This window comes from Rhododendron vialii, chromosome 13a (genome assembly GCF_030253575.1).
Source record: "Rhododendron vialii isolate Sample 1 chromosome 13a, ASM3025357v1".
Taxonomy (NCBI): Eukaryota; Viridiplantae; Streptophyta; class Magnoliopsida; order Ericales; family Ericaceae; genus Rhododendron; species Rhododendron vialii.
Genome location: NC_080569.1, coordinates 4,942,933 through 4,954,830, shown reverse-complemented (window position 1 = coordinate 4,954,830; position 11,898 = coordinate 4,942,933). Strand labels below are relative to the sequence as shown.

Genomic DNA, 11,898 nt, shown 5'->3' with positions numbered 1-11,898 from the left:
GGGATGCCTACTGCGGCGACGACCTTTGCACTATACCTTCAAGATAAAAAATCAAACAACATTAAAAAAGATAAAACGGCAAACATATAAAAGAAATTGATTATACATTGCCTACGTAAGGAGCTACTCTCCTAGAAGTTCTATCAGCATGTTTCCCCCCTCCCAAACAATGGAACACAAAAATCCAAAGTGATAAAGCTAAGATTACTACTGACAACAAAATGATGATCAGTCCACAATCTTTTTTTTGATTTATGATATTTTTGTGTCAATTGTTGCCCATGCGCCTTTTGCCTTCTCCATCTTTTGTGCTCAATCTTGCTTCTCATTCTCCCATGCAGGGGAGCCGCGTTTCCAATGAATGCCTTTCTTTTTCTCTTCTTTTGCCTTTTGTAGTTTTTCAGCTGCCGGCATGCATTTCCTCTCGAACGAAGCTAATGTATTCTTTAGGGCCTCTTTTTTACCCTTATTTTCCTCGGCCGTAAAAGGTCACTTACACCGCTCTATAACCAAAAAAAAAAGTAGATAGAGAAAAGTAAGACTCCTAATACCATGAAGGAAAACCCTAATTTTATCGAGACGAGAGTGACAGATAATTCTATTTTCTCAACTGAATGTCAACAAAAGACGTACAATCTCTTTTATAGTTCAGATCCCCAACCGACTTAACTAATGATCAATTTAATCACTAAAATAATTACAACAAAAAACTAATTATTGATTACATACAAACTAATGATTCTGTCTAACACTGACCCTTCATTTTGCTTTATCGATCGACCAAGTTAAGAGACAGTGGCCGGATGGGAGTGGTGAGGCGAAGTGGCGGTGGAACGGCGACGGAGTGGTGGCGGCAATGGAGAGCGGCGAAGGCGGAACGGAAGTGCTGGTGTATTGCTGGAACACTGGCAATGCAGCTTGAGTGGAACTCCTACAGTCCTACGGCAGCAAAAAAGAGCTGCGCACCAAAGTTGTCTCCCCTTCATCTTTACTCTCTCTCTCTCTCTATTCTGTATTTCTGTGTTACCTCACACACTCTCTCTCACTCTTTAAAAGTGTCCTTCTTGGCCTTAAGGAGTGTTTGGCATATTCTTTTTAATGATATGAAAGAGCCGAATGCAATTGAAGATGCCTCATTTTACTAGATAAGCTGAGGTAAGTCGTTAATACTTTTGCAATATATATCAACTTCCGTGGTGGCACTGTTGATAACGATCATCATTTTGTTGGTAGTAGTAGTCTTAGCTTTATCACTTTGGACTTTTGTGTTCCATTGTTTGGAAAGGGGGAACATGCGGATCGATAGAACTTCCCAGGGAGTAGCTCCTGACGTAGGCAATGTATAATCAATTTCTTTTATATGCTTACCGCTTTATCTTTTTTAATGTTGTTTGATTTTCTATCTTGAAGGTATGATACAAAGTTCGTTGCCGCAACAGACATCCCGCATAGGTACAACACGTTTAAGAGTGTCACACCATTACACATGCACAGTACGAGCACGAAAAAAGCACAAGCATTACACAACATGAATAAAAATTTTAAACATATAAAATAATTAATCACAAGAATAGATGTAAGCTACGTGTACACTCTTTGTCTTGATGTGTCACAATGTTGGTGATTACAAATAAAAAAAAAATGGACGGCTCAAATTCTTACTAATCAATAATAAATCTGAACTGTCCATTCTCTTTGAGCAAAGCATGAAAGAGACAAACAACTCAAGGGCATGCTGGGAGCCAAACATAGAGGAACACGATATCAGAGAGGTCAAATGGTAAGGAATCCAGACAGGCAGGCCTAGTTGTTTCAACCCCTTCATCTTTACTCTCTCTCTCTATTCTGTATTTGCTCTCTAGCTCTCTATCTCGCTCTCTCTGTCTGTCTCTATATTCTGTATTTGCTCTCTAGCGCTCTGTCTCTCTCTATTCTGTATTTATGGGTTACCTCTGTATTTCTGTGTTACTCTTTTTCAGGCTCTCACTCGCTCCCTTTTAAAATGGTCAATTGCTTCCCGAGAGCTGCTTTTCCCACCCCCTTCTCTCTCTTGCCAAGAAGACCAAAATGCCCATAATTTCCACTCTTTTTACTAATTTTTTTTAATTCCTTAATTTTATTATCTTAATTACTTATTTAATTTTAATTTGGTTAACTCAAATAATATTTTTAACTAAAATATGTTTTTTACATTAAAATTTGACTTTATATTTAGGGCTCCATTCTTTTGAACTTAACTTAAATTTGGAAACTTTGTCCTTATTTGAATTTTTTCGCATTTATTATTTTGCGTTATTGATTCGTCTCAACGAGGAGAATTGAAGAAATATTTTTTTTTTTACTTTTACCCAAGCATCTTGAGAAATAATCACTTTTTAGCAAAATACTTGGGTAAAAGTAAAAAAAAATTGTTTTTCCGATTCTTCTCGTCGAGATGATTCAATAACCCACAAAAGTTTGGCGCAAAACTAACAAATGCAAAAAAAAAAAAAATCAAATAAGGACAATTTTTAGATTTAAATAAAGTTTAAGTTAAGTTCAAGAGAATGGGGCCTAAGAACTTTATATTATTTTAATTTGTCTTAATAATGAATAATAAATAAATAAATATACACCGTTTATCTATGAAAATTTGAACATTTCCGATTCAAACGGAATAAATACATCGTTTATATATTGCTCCAATTTTCAATTCAGTTGAACCGATTAAAAGTAGTAGACTGGGTATACATGCACGAAATGGAAGGGGAGAGAGAAAATGATTATATTTATTACAAGACAAAGGAAAGGAAGATTATATATATTGTCTATTGAATTGTATGTAAAACATCAATACAAGATCCCTTTAGAAAGATCAACTGATGCTGCTTCTTTTCTCTTCTTTGGTTGAAGTTCTTTGTTTTTTGTTTCTAAAGTAACAGGAATGACGAGTATTTCGCCAGCAAAAGGTACTACTTGTTGATTGAAATGGACTTTCAAAGGAAGAGGTTGCATTGCCAAATATCATTCACAGTTTGTCGCGCGTCGCTTTATAATCCTAAAACACCAACAAGAAAATGACAAAAGTGTTTACACCGCGAAAGGTACTTGTGGAGTGAAACACATCTATCAGCATAAGATTTCAAGGATGCGATCACCAGACCTTGACGAGTTTCGACTCAGAATTATACAATTGTGAGACTTCTCAAATTATGAGTCCAAACACCTAACAAGCCCCAGTCATTGTCCTTAAAACTTGGGTCAATTTAGAGACCAAACCACCCTTTGAAAAAGCCGAAGTCATCACAATTAGAAGACTGCAGAAGATAATTCCCAATATGAGAGACTTATGCCATGTTGTGAATCTTAGATATTGAGTGGTAGTTGTTACTTCTTATGAATGTGCATCCATACACCATAAAAACAGCCACCACAAAAAACTCGGGGAGAAATCACAAAAACCCAACAAAATTCCCATTACTTGGTGTGTTCACATATACAAAAACATCCACAGAAAACTGATCACTAAAACCGTAGATGGCCTATTCATAACCTAACAATACCGTGCCCTTGAGCCTTTCTCTATTTGCAAAAGAATTAATAGATGGAAAAGCTGGATTAATTACACACCAAAAGAAGAAGAAGAAGAAGAACACCAAAACTAAATACAACTCTGGCAATTTACATGGAGATGGATGCCAGGCCTCGTCTATCTTGCTAGATTACTTTGTCCCTTTCCTTGGGCTGCCACAGACATATATCACAACCTGTTTGTAATCTCTGTAAATGAGGTTCGTGCTTCGGGGTCAATTGACCAACACTCTTCCATTAGTTTCCTCCACTCCGGATCACACCTTTCCAGGAATATGGGGCCGAAGAGTATTCTTCAAAATTCCCCCTACATCCATAGTTCAGGATGAAGAACAAAAATTAACTTGAAACAAACACCTAGTAAGGTTTACTGTATACGATTGTTTCATTGCTTCCAACAAAGAGCACAAATCAGAATTGGTTTAAAGTATCCAACCATTTGGATAAAAAGTGGTTATGGACATGGATATACTGGTTAGTGCTTACTATTCTCTAGGGCTTTCGGCATTGATCAACATTTGAATTGGTCATACATCTTTAACAAACAAGAATTATTCCCAGAAGCTGCCTTTCTAATCCGCAAGTCTATGGCTGATTGCATATCCTTGTTCATTATTCAAGGGAAAGACAATAACAGAGCTGTTATTCTAAAGCAAAGCTTTTGGAGAGTGATTGCTTGCTAAAGTGAAAAACTAGGCTAGTAGAACTTTATCTTGAACCTAGGAGATTTTAGATCACTAAAGCAGTCCTATTTATCATCCAAGTTTCACCGGACTAGGCATTTTATGCGGGCAAAATCAGTGGTTCATCATATTGAGAAAGTACTAGGAAATTTCATGTGGGCAGGAACTGAGAATTACCATGATTCCAATGAGGTTGCTTGGGAAGTCATGAGCAGACCTAACTCCTAAGAATGAAGGCGTTTTAAGTGTCAGTAATTTCTGATTGGAACCACATTGCCCTGTTTACTTGCTTAGGCACCTTTGGGTTCAATTCAATGGAGTTACTCTGTAGAAAACAGGCTTATTCCTCTATAAAAACTGCCTTTTTCCTGTCCTAGCTGCTTTGCTAATCTTAGGCTTTGTTTTATCTCTTTTCTTTTGTAATTTGGAGGGTTTGCTCTTGTTCATATTTGTACCTCTTTTCTATTAATGCGGGACCACAGCCTCCATATTGTGGAATAGTAAAATGTATTATCATCGCAAGTAAATCCTGCAAGTGGTCTTCTTTGGCATCATCGGGCCAGTTTTTTTATTTTTAAAGGACTAGGAGTTGGTTTGCCCCTATTGGGGGACTAACTTGTCAAAGCACAAGCATAGTTGGATGATTCATTTGACTTTTGTCCTTATGTTCCTTTTTTTTCAGTGGGGATTGTCTGATTTTGTTTTATATTTTAGTTAGCTTATGTTGATTCTCTTAGAATCCTCAGGCATTCTATATTCATTTTTCTTGGGGTTAATGCAAATATTGGGGTAGTTAAATAGGAGTCCTCTCCCCTAGTAATACTTAAGTCTCCATCCTAAGTGATTTGAATACTTAAGTCTCCATCCTGACATTCAAAAAATGTCAATAACACCCTTAATTAATATGGATAAACTATTTTGTTTCTGATTAACCCTTAATAAAAGAAGAAGAAGAAGAAATTGTAGCCGAAAATCTTGGATCATTTAACTCCTCTCTCTGATGCATTAAACCCCTATTTAAAACCGCAATCCCATGATTTGTGCCACAATCACACAAAACTCTCTCTCCTCTTTATCTCCGCTCTCTCTTCCCTCGGCTTTCAATTCACCAAAAACCCTAACCCCCCCACCCCCCACCCCCCCCCCCCCCCCCCCCCCCCCCCACGAACCAATGACACAACACTGTAACCTCGCCGCCGCCGTCGATTGTCGTCGGTCCAGCCGTCCTACAACCTCGCTGCCATTGCCCTAGAAAGAGTTTTGGAATCATGGAATTTCTAGTTGGTGGTCCAAAACAATGGAATAGCTTCTCCACCAAACCAGATCTGGTTATTCCGGGCCATTGTCGAATTTCTCTCGCATAAGCCTCTATTCCGCCACCAGAAGTGGTATAAAGCCGAGATTGGTTAATTTGTGGAGCGATGCCGCAGTCGACTGGCGATGGAAGAACACACAAATACGTTGTCGTCGATTGATGATTATGGTAGCTATTTGAACATTAACGAAATGGAAATATTGTTCATGTTCTTTGGTTCATTCATGGGTTTAATTTTCCCTTCTCCTTTTGTTCGTGTAATTACAAATCTTTTGGGTTTCCATCGAAAAAGCTAAAGCATTTTGTTTCTTTGGGGACTGAAAGGAACCATTGTTGGAATCATATTGATTCAACTTACCATGGATTCTGATTGTTCGTGATTCTTTTTTTTTTTTTTTTTTTGGGTACTTCGGAATTTTGATTGTTCTGATGTTGTCACAAAATGTGTCATGATAAAACATGCTGAATTTGCAAAATTTGTCATAAAATGGTTGTCATAGTTGATTCTCACTGATTGTTGACTGATTTGTACCAAAATGTGTCATGTTAAAACATGCTAAAATTTGTCATAAAATGGTTGTCATAGTTGATCCTCAATGCTTTCATGCTAACTCCCTGGTTCCTTGTAGAAAGCAATCTTTATTGATTAAATATTGAAAACTAAGTTAAACTGTACATGCACCCCTTGTATTCAGTGGAAGCTCTCAGAGTTGCATCTATCTGTACCCTTGCATGGATTTACAAGATGTGTGGTTTGAGATTACCTTGCATATGGGTCGTTGTGGATCCCTCAGATTGACAAGTAGATTGTCACATTTAAGATCAAAATGGACGATATTTTTGAAATGCAAGTATTCCATGTCAAAAGCTGCATCCATGGCAACAATAAGCTTCCTGGGGCGATCAAGTGATCTGCAAATAGAATCCCAACAACCCACCGTTAAAATAACCAAAATTACTCTGAAGAATAGAAAAAGGAGGCTAACTCACCTATCCTTCTTAACTAGGACATTCCTTAGTGAGCCATTCGCTATAAATTCAGTTACAGTTGCCAAGGTTCCCCCAGCGGCGTCTGGTACCATCCCATAAAAAGCAACCACATTGGGATGATGAAGATTAGAAAGGATGCGTGCCTCTCTCCAGAAGTCTCTGGTCTAATACAGGGAAAAAAACATCAATTTAACAGACAAAAAATCTGTAAGCAAAGAAAGAAACGGCAAATGCTCCAGAAGAAACAATGGGAAGAGAAAAGGGCCACCCACCAACCGCTCTTGCTCTGATGATCTCCCAGAAAAGCAGCTACTTCTAATTCTCTTGATAGCAACATCTGATCCTCGCCACTTCCCATGATAAACAGTTCCATATGTACCAGATCCTAACTCTCGCAGTTCTTCAAGATCAGCATTCTTTATAATTTGGATATCAGCATGAGGAAGTTCAGTTGTTTTAAGTGGCTAAAATTTAGGACCAAAGTTAATTAGCAAGACCCAGAAAATATCAACAAAAACAATGACCTAAACACTACATACATTTTCTTTGGCAACTTAACTCCTAATAGAAATATAGAACCAGATTATTGAGGGAAAGGGCCATGGAAAGAAATGTAAGTTATATAATGAATGGCCGTGGAAAAACTATTGAGGAAAAAGGGCCAGGCATGCCTGCGCAGTGAGACTTTTTAAGAATTATTAAGGACAAAAAACGTTAGTTCTCATGTTTAGCAAAGCTCCCATCATGGAGATAAAGGAAATTCTACACAGAGCCTGCCAACCCATATATCATTAGTAAGCCATTAGATGGCAAGACCATAGGAATTGGAGGTAAGCTAGGTAAGAGAAGGTACTCTCTCTCTCTCTCTCTCTCTCTCTCTCCTTTCTATTCTTTCAAGGGTGCTACAGTACCACAACATTTTAACTGAGAAAAATAAGCATAGAAACCAGGCAGGAATTGAAATAGCAGGTGCAAACCTGCAAACCGTAAATGTCAGCTTCGAATTCAGCTATCACTGCATCAGTAATCGATTCGCCCTTATCTCCATCACCACCTTTGTCACTCTACACAGAACCAAGTATGATCTCAAACTACAGCCAGAACCAAAGTTAATAAACCAGAACTGGAAAACAAAATAGGAAGAGGATATAACCTCAGGGTCGGACTCTTCAAGTATGCTTTCATGCTCCGCAACATTGGAAGATAGAATTGCTCCACCAGTTGCATCCACTGCATGAGGGACAGTTGCGGAGAAAGTATCCATTCCGGGAAATAAGCTATCAGCCGCCTGTTCAACAAAAATCATGGGATCCAGCATATTTTGCTCATAACACACATTAGGTGAAATTTTTTCTGGCATTTCCTTGTCATCAGGGCATCCCAGAATGTCTGACTTTGCAACTGTCTGATCAGGGTAATCGAAATCATCATCATAGAGATACTTCTCTCCTAAAACCAGGTTTCTGCTTTGTATGAAAATTATGTGAATTTTCCCCCAATAGAAGCATTGTCAAAAGCTGCAGACGGGTAAGGATTTGAGGATTCATGAGAAACTAGGCCGTCTTTTAAACCATAGAGTAAATCAGCCAGAGAATTTTCATCCCTGGGTTGTTGGTAAACTTGAAACAGGCCTGAAACTTCCAAGTTGTTGGCCCATGGTATGCCAATTCCAACTTCACCGTCTGTTACTGCAGTTGAAACATGATGTTGATCTTTGGCCTTCAGCCATAAGATCATCTGGGGCCTTCTCCTGTTGAATGTTCTGGGTTCTAAAGAGAAAAACCACACAAAACAAAATAGTTAGTTTTGGGGATATATTAGACATTTTACCGCACAAAAAAACTCCCAAAAATAGTTACCACCCTTTTCCCTTCAACTGCTCCGTCTCCAGCAGTTCGATCCCTCTCATTCATTTCACCACTCTTTCGACTGTTCCAATGCAAAACCTGCTCTGTTCCAATTAAGGTATTCTCTCTCTCTCTCTCTCTCTCTCATCTCTCTCTCTCTCTCTCTCTATCTCTCTCTCTCTCTCTCTCTCTCTCTCTCTCTCTCTCTCTCACACACACACACACACACACACACAAAAGCAGTAGTCAAATGCTATGTGGCAACTAACATGGTTCAGCAAAAAGTCTTCTATTATATGGGTTTTGTTTCTTTAGAAAGTGAATCAGTGGGCTTTGTTTGATAGTGCACAGAGAGAGAGAGAGAGAGAGCATGTGTGGCGTGTGCATGTGCTGTGAGAAGTGGTGGTGCTGTGTGTGCGTGGGTGATGGGCTTGGTAGGGTCATGACTTATTGGGAGGCAGACTTATAAAGTACAGTACATAATTGTTATTAGACATATTAGTAGTAGCTGTACAGTAGCATTTTATCTGATAGTCTTTAATGTAAGTACTTATACTTATGCATTTTACCTTCATTGTGATTCAGATTAGTAGAGTACGTGAGGATTGCATTTTGGTGATCCATTTGTTTCGATCGAGGTGAGTGGTTAAGCATGTGATCCCTTTTTTTGAAATCCTCTTGAGCCAATCTATCATTGACAATTCGATATTCGTTGCAATCCGATAATTGAGAATATTCGTGATTGATCGATTGCCTTACTTTTATTGTTGTTGATTCCGTGATATTATTGTGACTATGCAGTGAAGAATGAGAAACTTTTTATGCATCAGCATGAGAAACTTGCATCTAATTTCAATGTTTCATAGCAAACTGTTTTGTATTATAGGAAATTGTTTTTGGGGAAGATTTGTTGGAAAAATAAGTGATTTCAATTTTGTTGGACAAGTGCAAAGAGTGGACGCGGGAGTCAATGGTGATGGTGGTCCGCGGCATCGACGGTGGAGGTGAAAGTGAGTTAACTCGAGAGTGTGTTTGGTTTGGAACTGAGTTAGTGAAGTTGGGTCAAAATTTCGGGCAACATGGTGAAATTTTGAATTGAAAAATAAAAGAGACTAGAGGCTGGGGCACATGCGATGCGTGTGCAAGTCGGATTTTCACAACGTTTTTGTAAAATGCTCTTCACTTATTGTTTGATCAAATTTTCACAAATATTATAAAAATTCGATTTGCACACGCATCGCGTGTGCCCCAGCCCCTAGTTCTCAAAATGTCCGGGGTTATTATAACAACGTTAGCATCCATAAAAAGATTGTGAGTATCGGGGTTAGGTATGTAAGTTGCTAAGTCAGCCGCTCCGATGTCTCGCTTTTGGGATGCAATACGTTAAATAATTTAGGGAAAATTTCAGTTTGACGCCTCATGGTTTGGACCGGGTGCGGATACACCCCTCCCCTTTGAATATCATCACATAACACCCTGTGGTTTATGGACTGATGTGCACATCTAACTCTGTTAACAGAACTTGTAAAATGATTATAATGCTTCCTCATCCCACCACTACCCCAGCTCTCTCTCTCTCTCTCTCTCTCTCTCTCTCTCTCTCTCTCTCTCTCTCTCTCTCTCTCTCTCTCTCTCTCTCTCTCTCCCTCAACTCAGTCTGCTTCTCCGTTCCACACCACTGTCTCAATTTCTTGAATTCAACAGATCACTCTCTTCGGGATAAGTTTCTCCCAAGGAGTTGAAAGCCAGCGCGAAGCAGAAGCAAACGGCCCAGAGGCACCAACAGAGTCCTGGAAATTATCACCATCATCGCCATGGTCATACCCAGTCCCCGGTTCACCACAAGAACGATGGTGTAGCCGGAGCTAAACGATATGAAATGTACTCGGGCCACTGACCTCTTGATTTGAGATCACTGCGTAGATTCTTGGCGCTCACTGTAATTTACGAGAATATTTTTGTTACAGCTGAATTAATTAGGCATATAATGGCGTGTCATGTATAGATTTGCAGTATTAATGAGTTCTCTAATTTTGGACTTGGCGTGTAATGATGGATTGCAAGATTAATTTGTTAATTTGGTGGATCTCGGCGACAGGTGGGGGAGATGTTTGGGCGTTTTGGTTACCCGTCGGTTGCTCTCCTGGGTGGAACCGGTCTTCTGCCTAATGGCTTAGGATTTATCAAGCGGCTGTTGTGGTGTGGTTCTCTTTACCCGACCGCTGTTGCTGCTGGCTGTTGTGGTGTGGATGTTGGTCCATGGGGTAAGGGTTTGGGTTTACACTAGTTTAGATGAAGAAGATGGAGGTGGGTAGGATGGCACTTGTGTAATTTTGGGGATAGGTTAGGGTGTTTTGTTTTAAAATTATTGTCATACTCACAATCACTCTCAAAATAGGCGAGTGAATCACACCTCCCGTTAAATTAGATGGGAACTCTAACTGTGCATATCAGTCCACAAACCACAGGGTGTTATGTGGTGATATTCAAAGGGGGAGGGGTGTATCCGCACCCGGCCCAAACCACGAGGGGTCAAACTGAAATTTGCCCAATAATTTAATTAGTATTTTGAAGCAAACGGGGTATTGGACTTGGGTATGGTTTGAGCCATCATCAACTCCCTTTATTTGGTGCCTCAAAATGCCAGCTTTGCTATCTTTGATAATTTGATAAAGTTGAGCCTAGTATATTTCGATTCAGTGACATAAATTAGTGATGTAGTATCTTCAGATAGGCTCCCCCTTATCTGCTATCAAAATTCTAGCTTTATTCAATTAGTGAACTTTTTCTTTTGATTTTTAGCATATCTCTCGTTGCACTGTTCGTACCAGTTAATATATTTCCTACCTTTCATTTCCCGACAGGGCCTGTTTTCTTAAAAATGTTAAGATTGAGAAGTTAGTACCGAAAGGGCGGGGTAAGGTGTCACCTTCGACTTTACACGTAATAGTAAATTTCCGAACTCAATCTTTGTCTTCACAAACCAAAAGCAAGAAGAGTCACATTTTGGCATGGCAAAGCAAAATATTTTCAAAAGCAAACCCCCCCGCCGAATGCATACTTTTTTGCATTCGGAGGTGACTTAACACACCTGGTTTCATGTTAAGTGGCAACTCTTAAATCTTTAAAAAGCTAGTCTCAGTTGTTCTAATCCAGTTTGATAATAAAAATGGCATTTTCGTCGCACTATAAATGAAAATTTTCTTCCGTTAATCCTTCGTCTCATGGGGGAGATTCAGAGTGCGACATCTACTTGGCTATTTGTTTGATTTGATTTAAGTGGAGTTATTAGAAAGTAAATTCCAAGTGCCACAACTTTGTCTGATATAGAAATTTTTGATTCGTATGTTTTGCGACGTCAAAACAGGTATTGCAAGATAAGCCTAGTATGATGAGAGTAATTTAAGTTATTTTCCAAATTGGCATGTATGTTAATAATTGACTCAAAATGAAAAGCCGATAAACATTAAAATTGCTTGCGCTGGGAATTCTA

The 11,898-nt window shown here is 39.0% G+C and overlaps 1 protein-coding gene across 1 annotated transcript; it reads right to left on the bottom strand.

Annotated features, from left to right (window-relative positions):
• Nucleotides 1-6,185: 6,185 nt before the first annotated feature.
• Nucleotides 6,186-8,293, bottom strand: LOC131313800 (probable serine/threonine-protein kinase SIS8). Its single transcript, XM_058342308.1, has 5 exons — nucleotides 7,712-8,293; nucleotides 7,506-7,622; nucleotides 6,831-7,022; nucleotides 6,559-6,722; nucleotides 6,186-6,480 (listed from the first exon to the last, which is right to left on the bottom strand). Exons 1-5 carry the CDS (start codon nucleotides 7,916-7,918, stop codon nucleotides 6,285-6,287), a joined length of 876 nt encoding a protein of 291 aa, XP_058198291.1. The 5' UTR covers nucleotides 7,919-8,293; the 3' UTR covers nucleotides 6,186-6,284.
• Nucleotides 8,294-11,898: the final 3,605 nt, after the last annotated feature.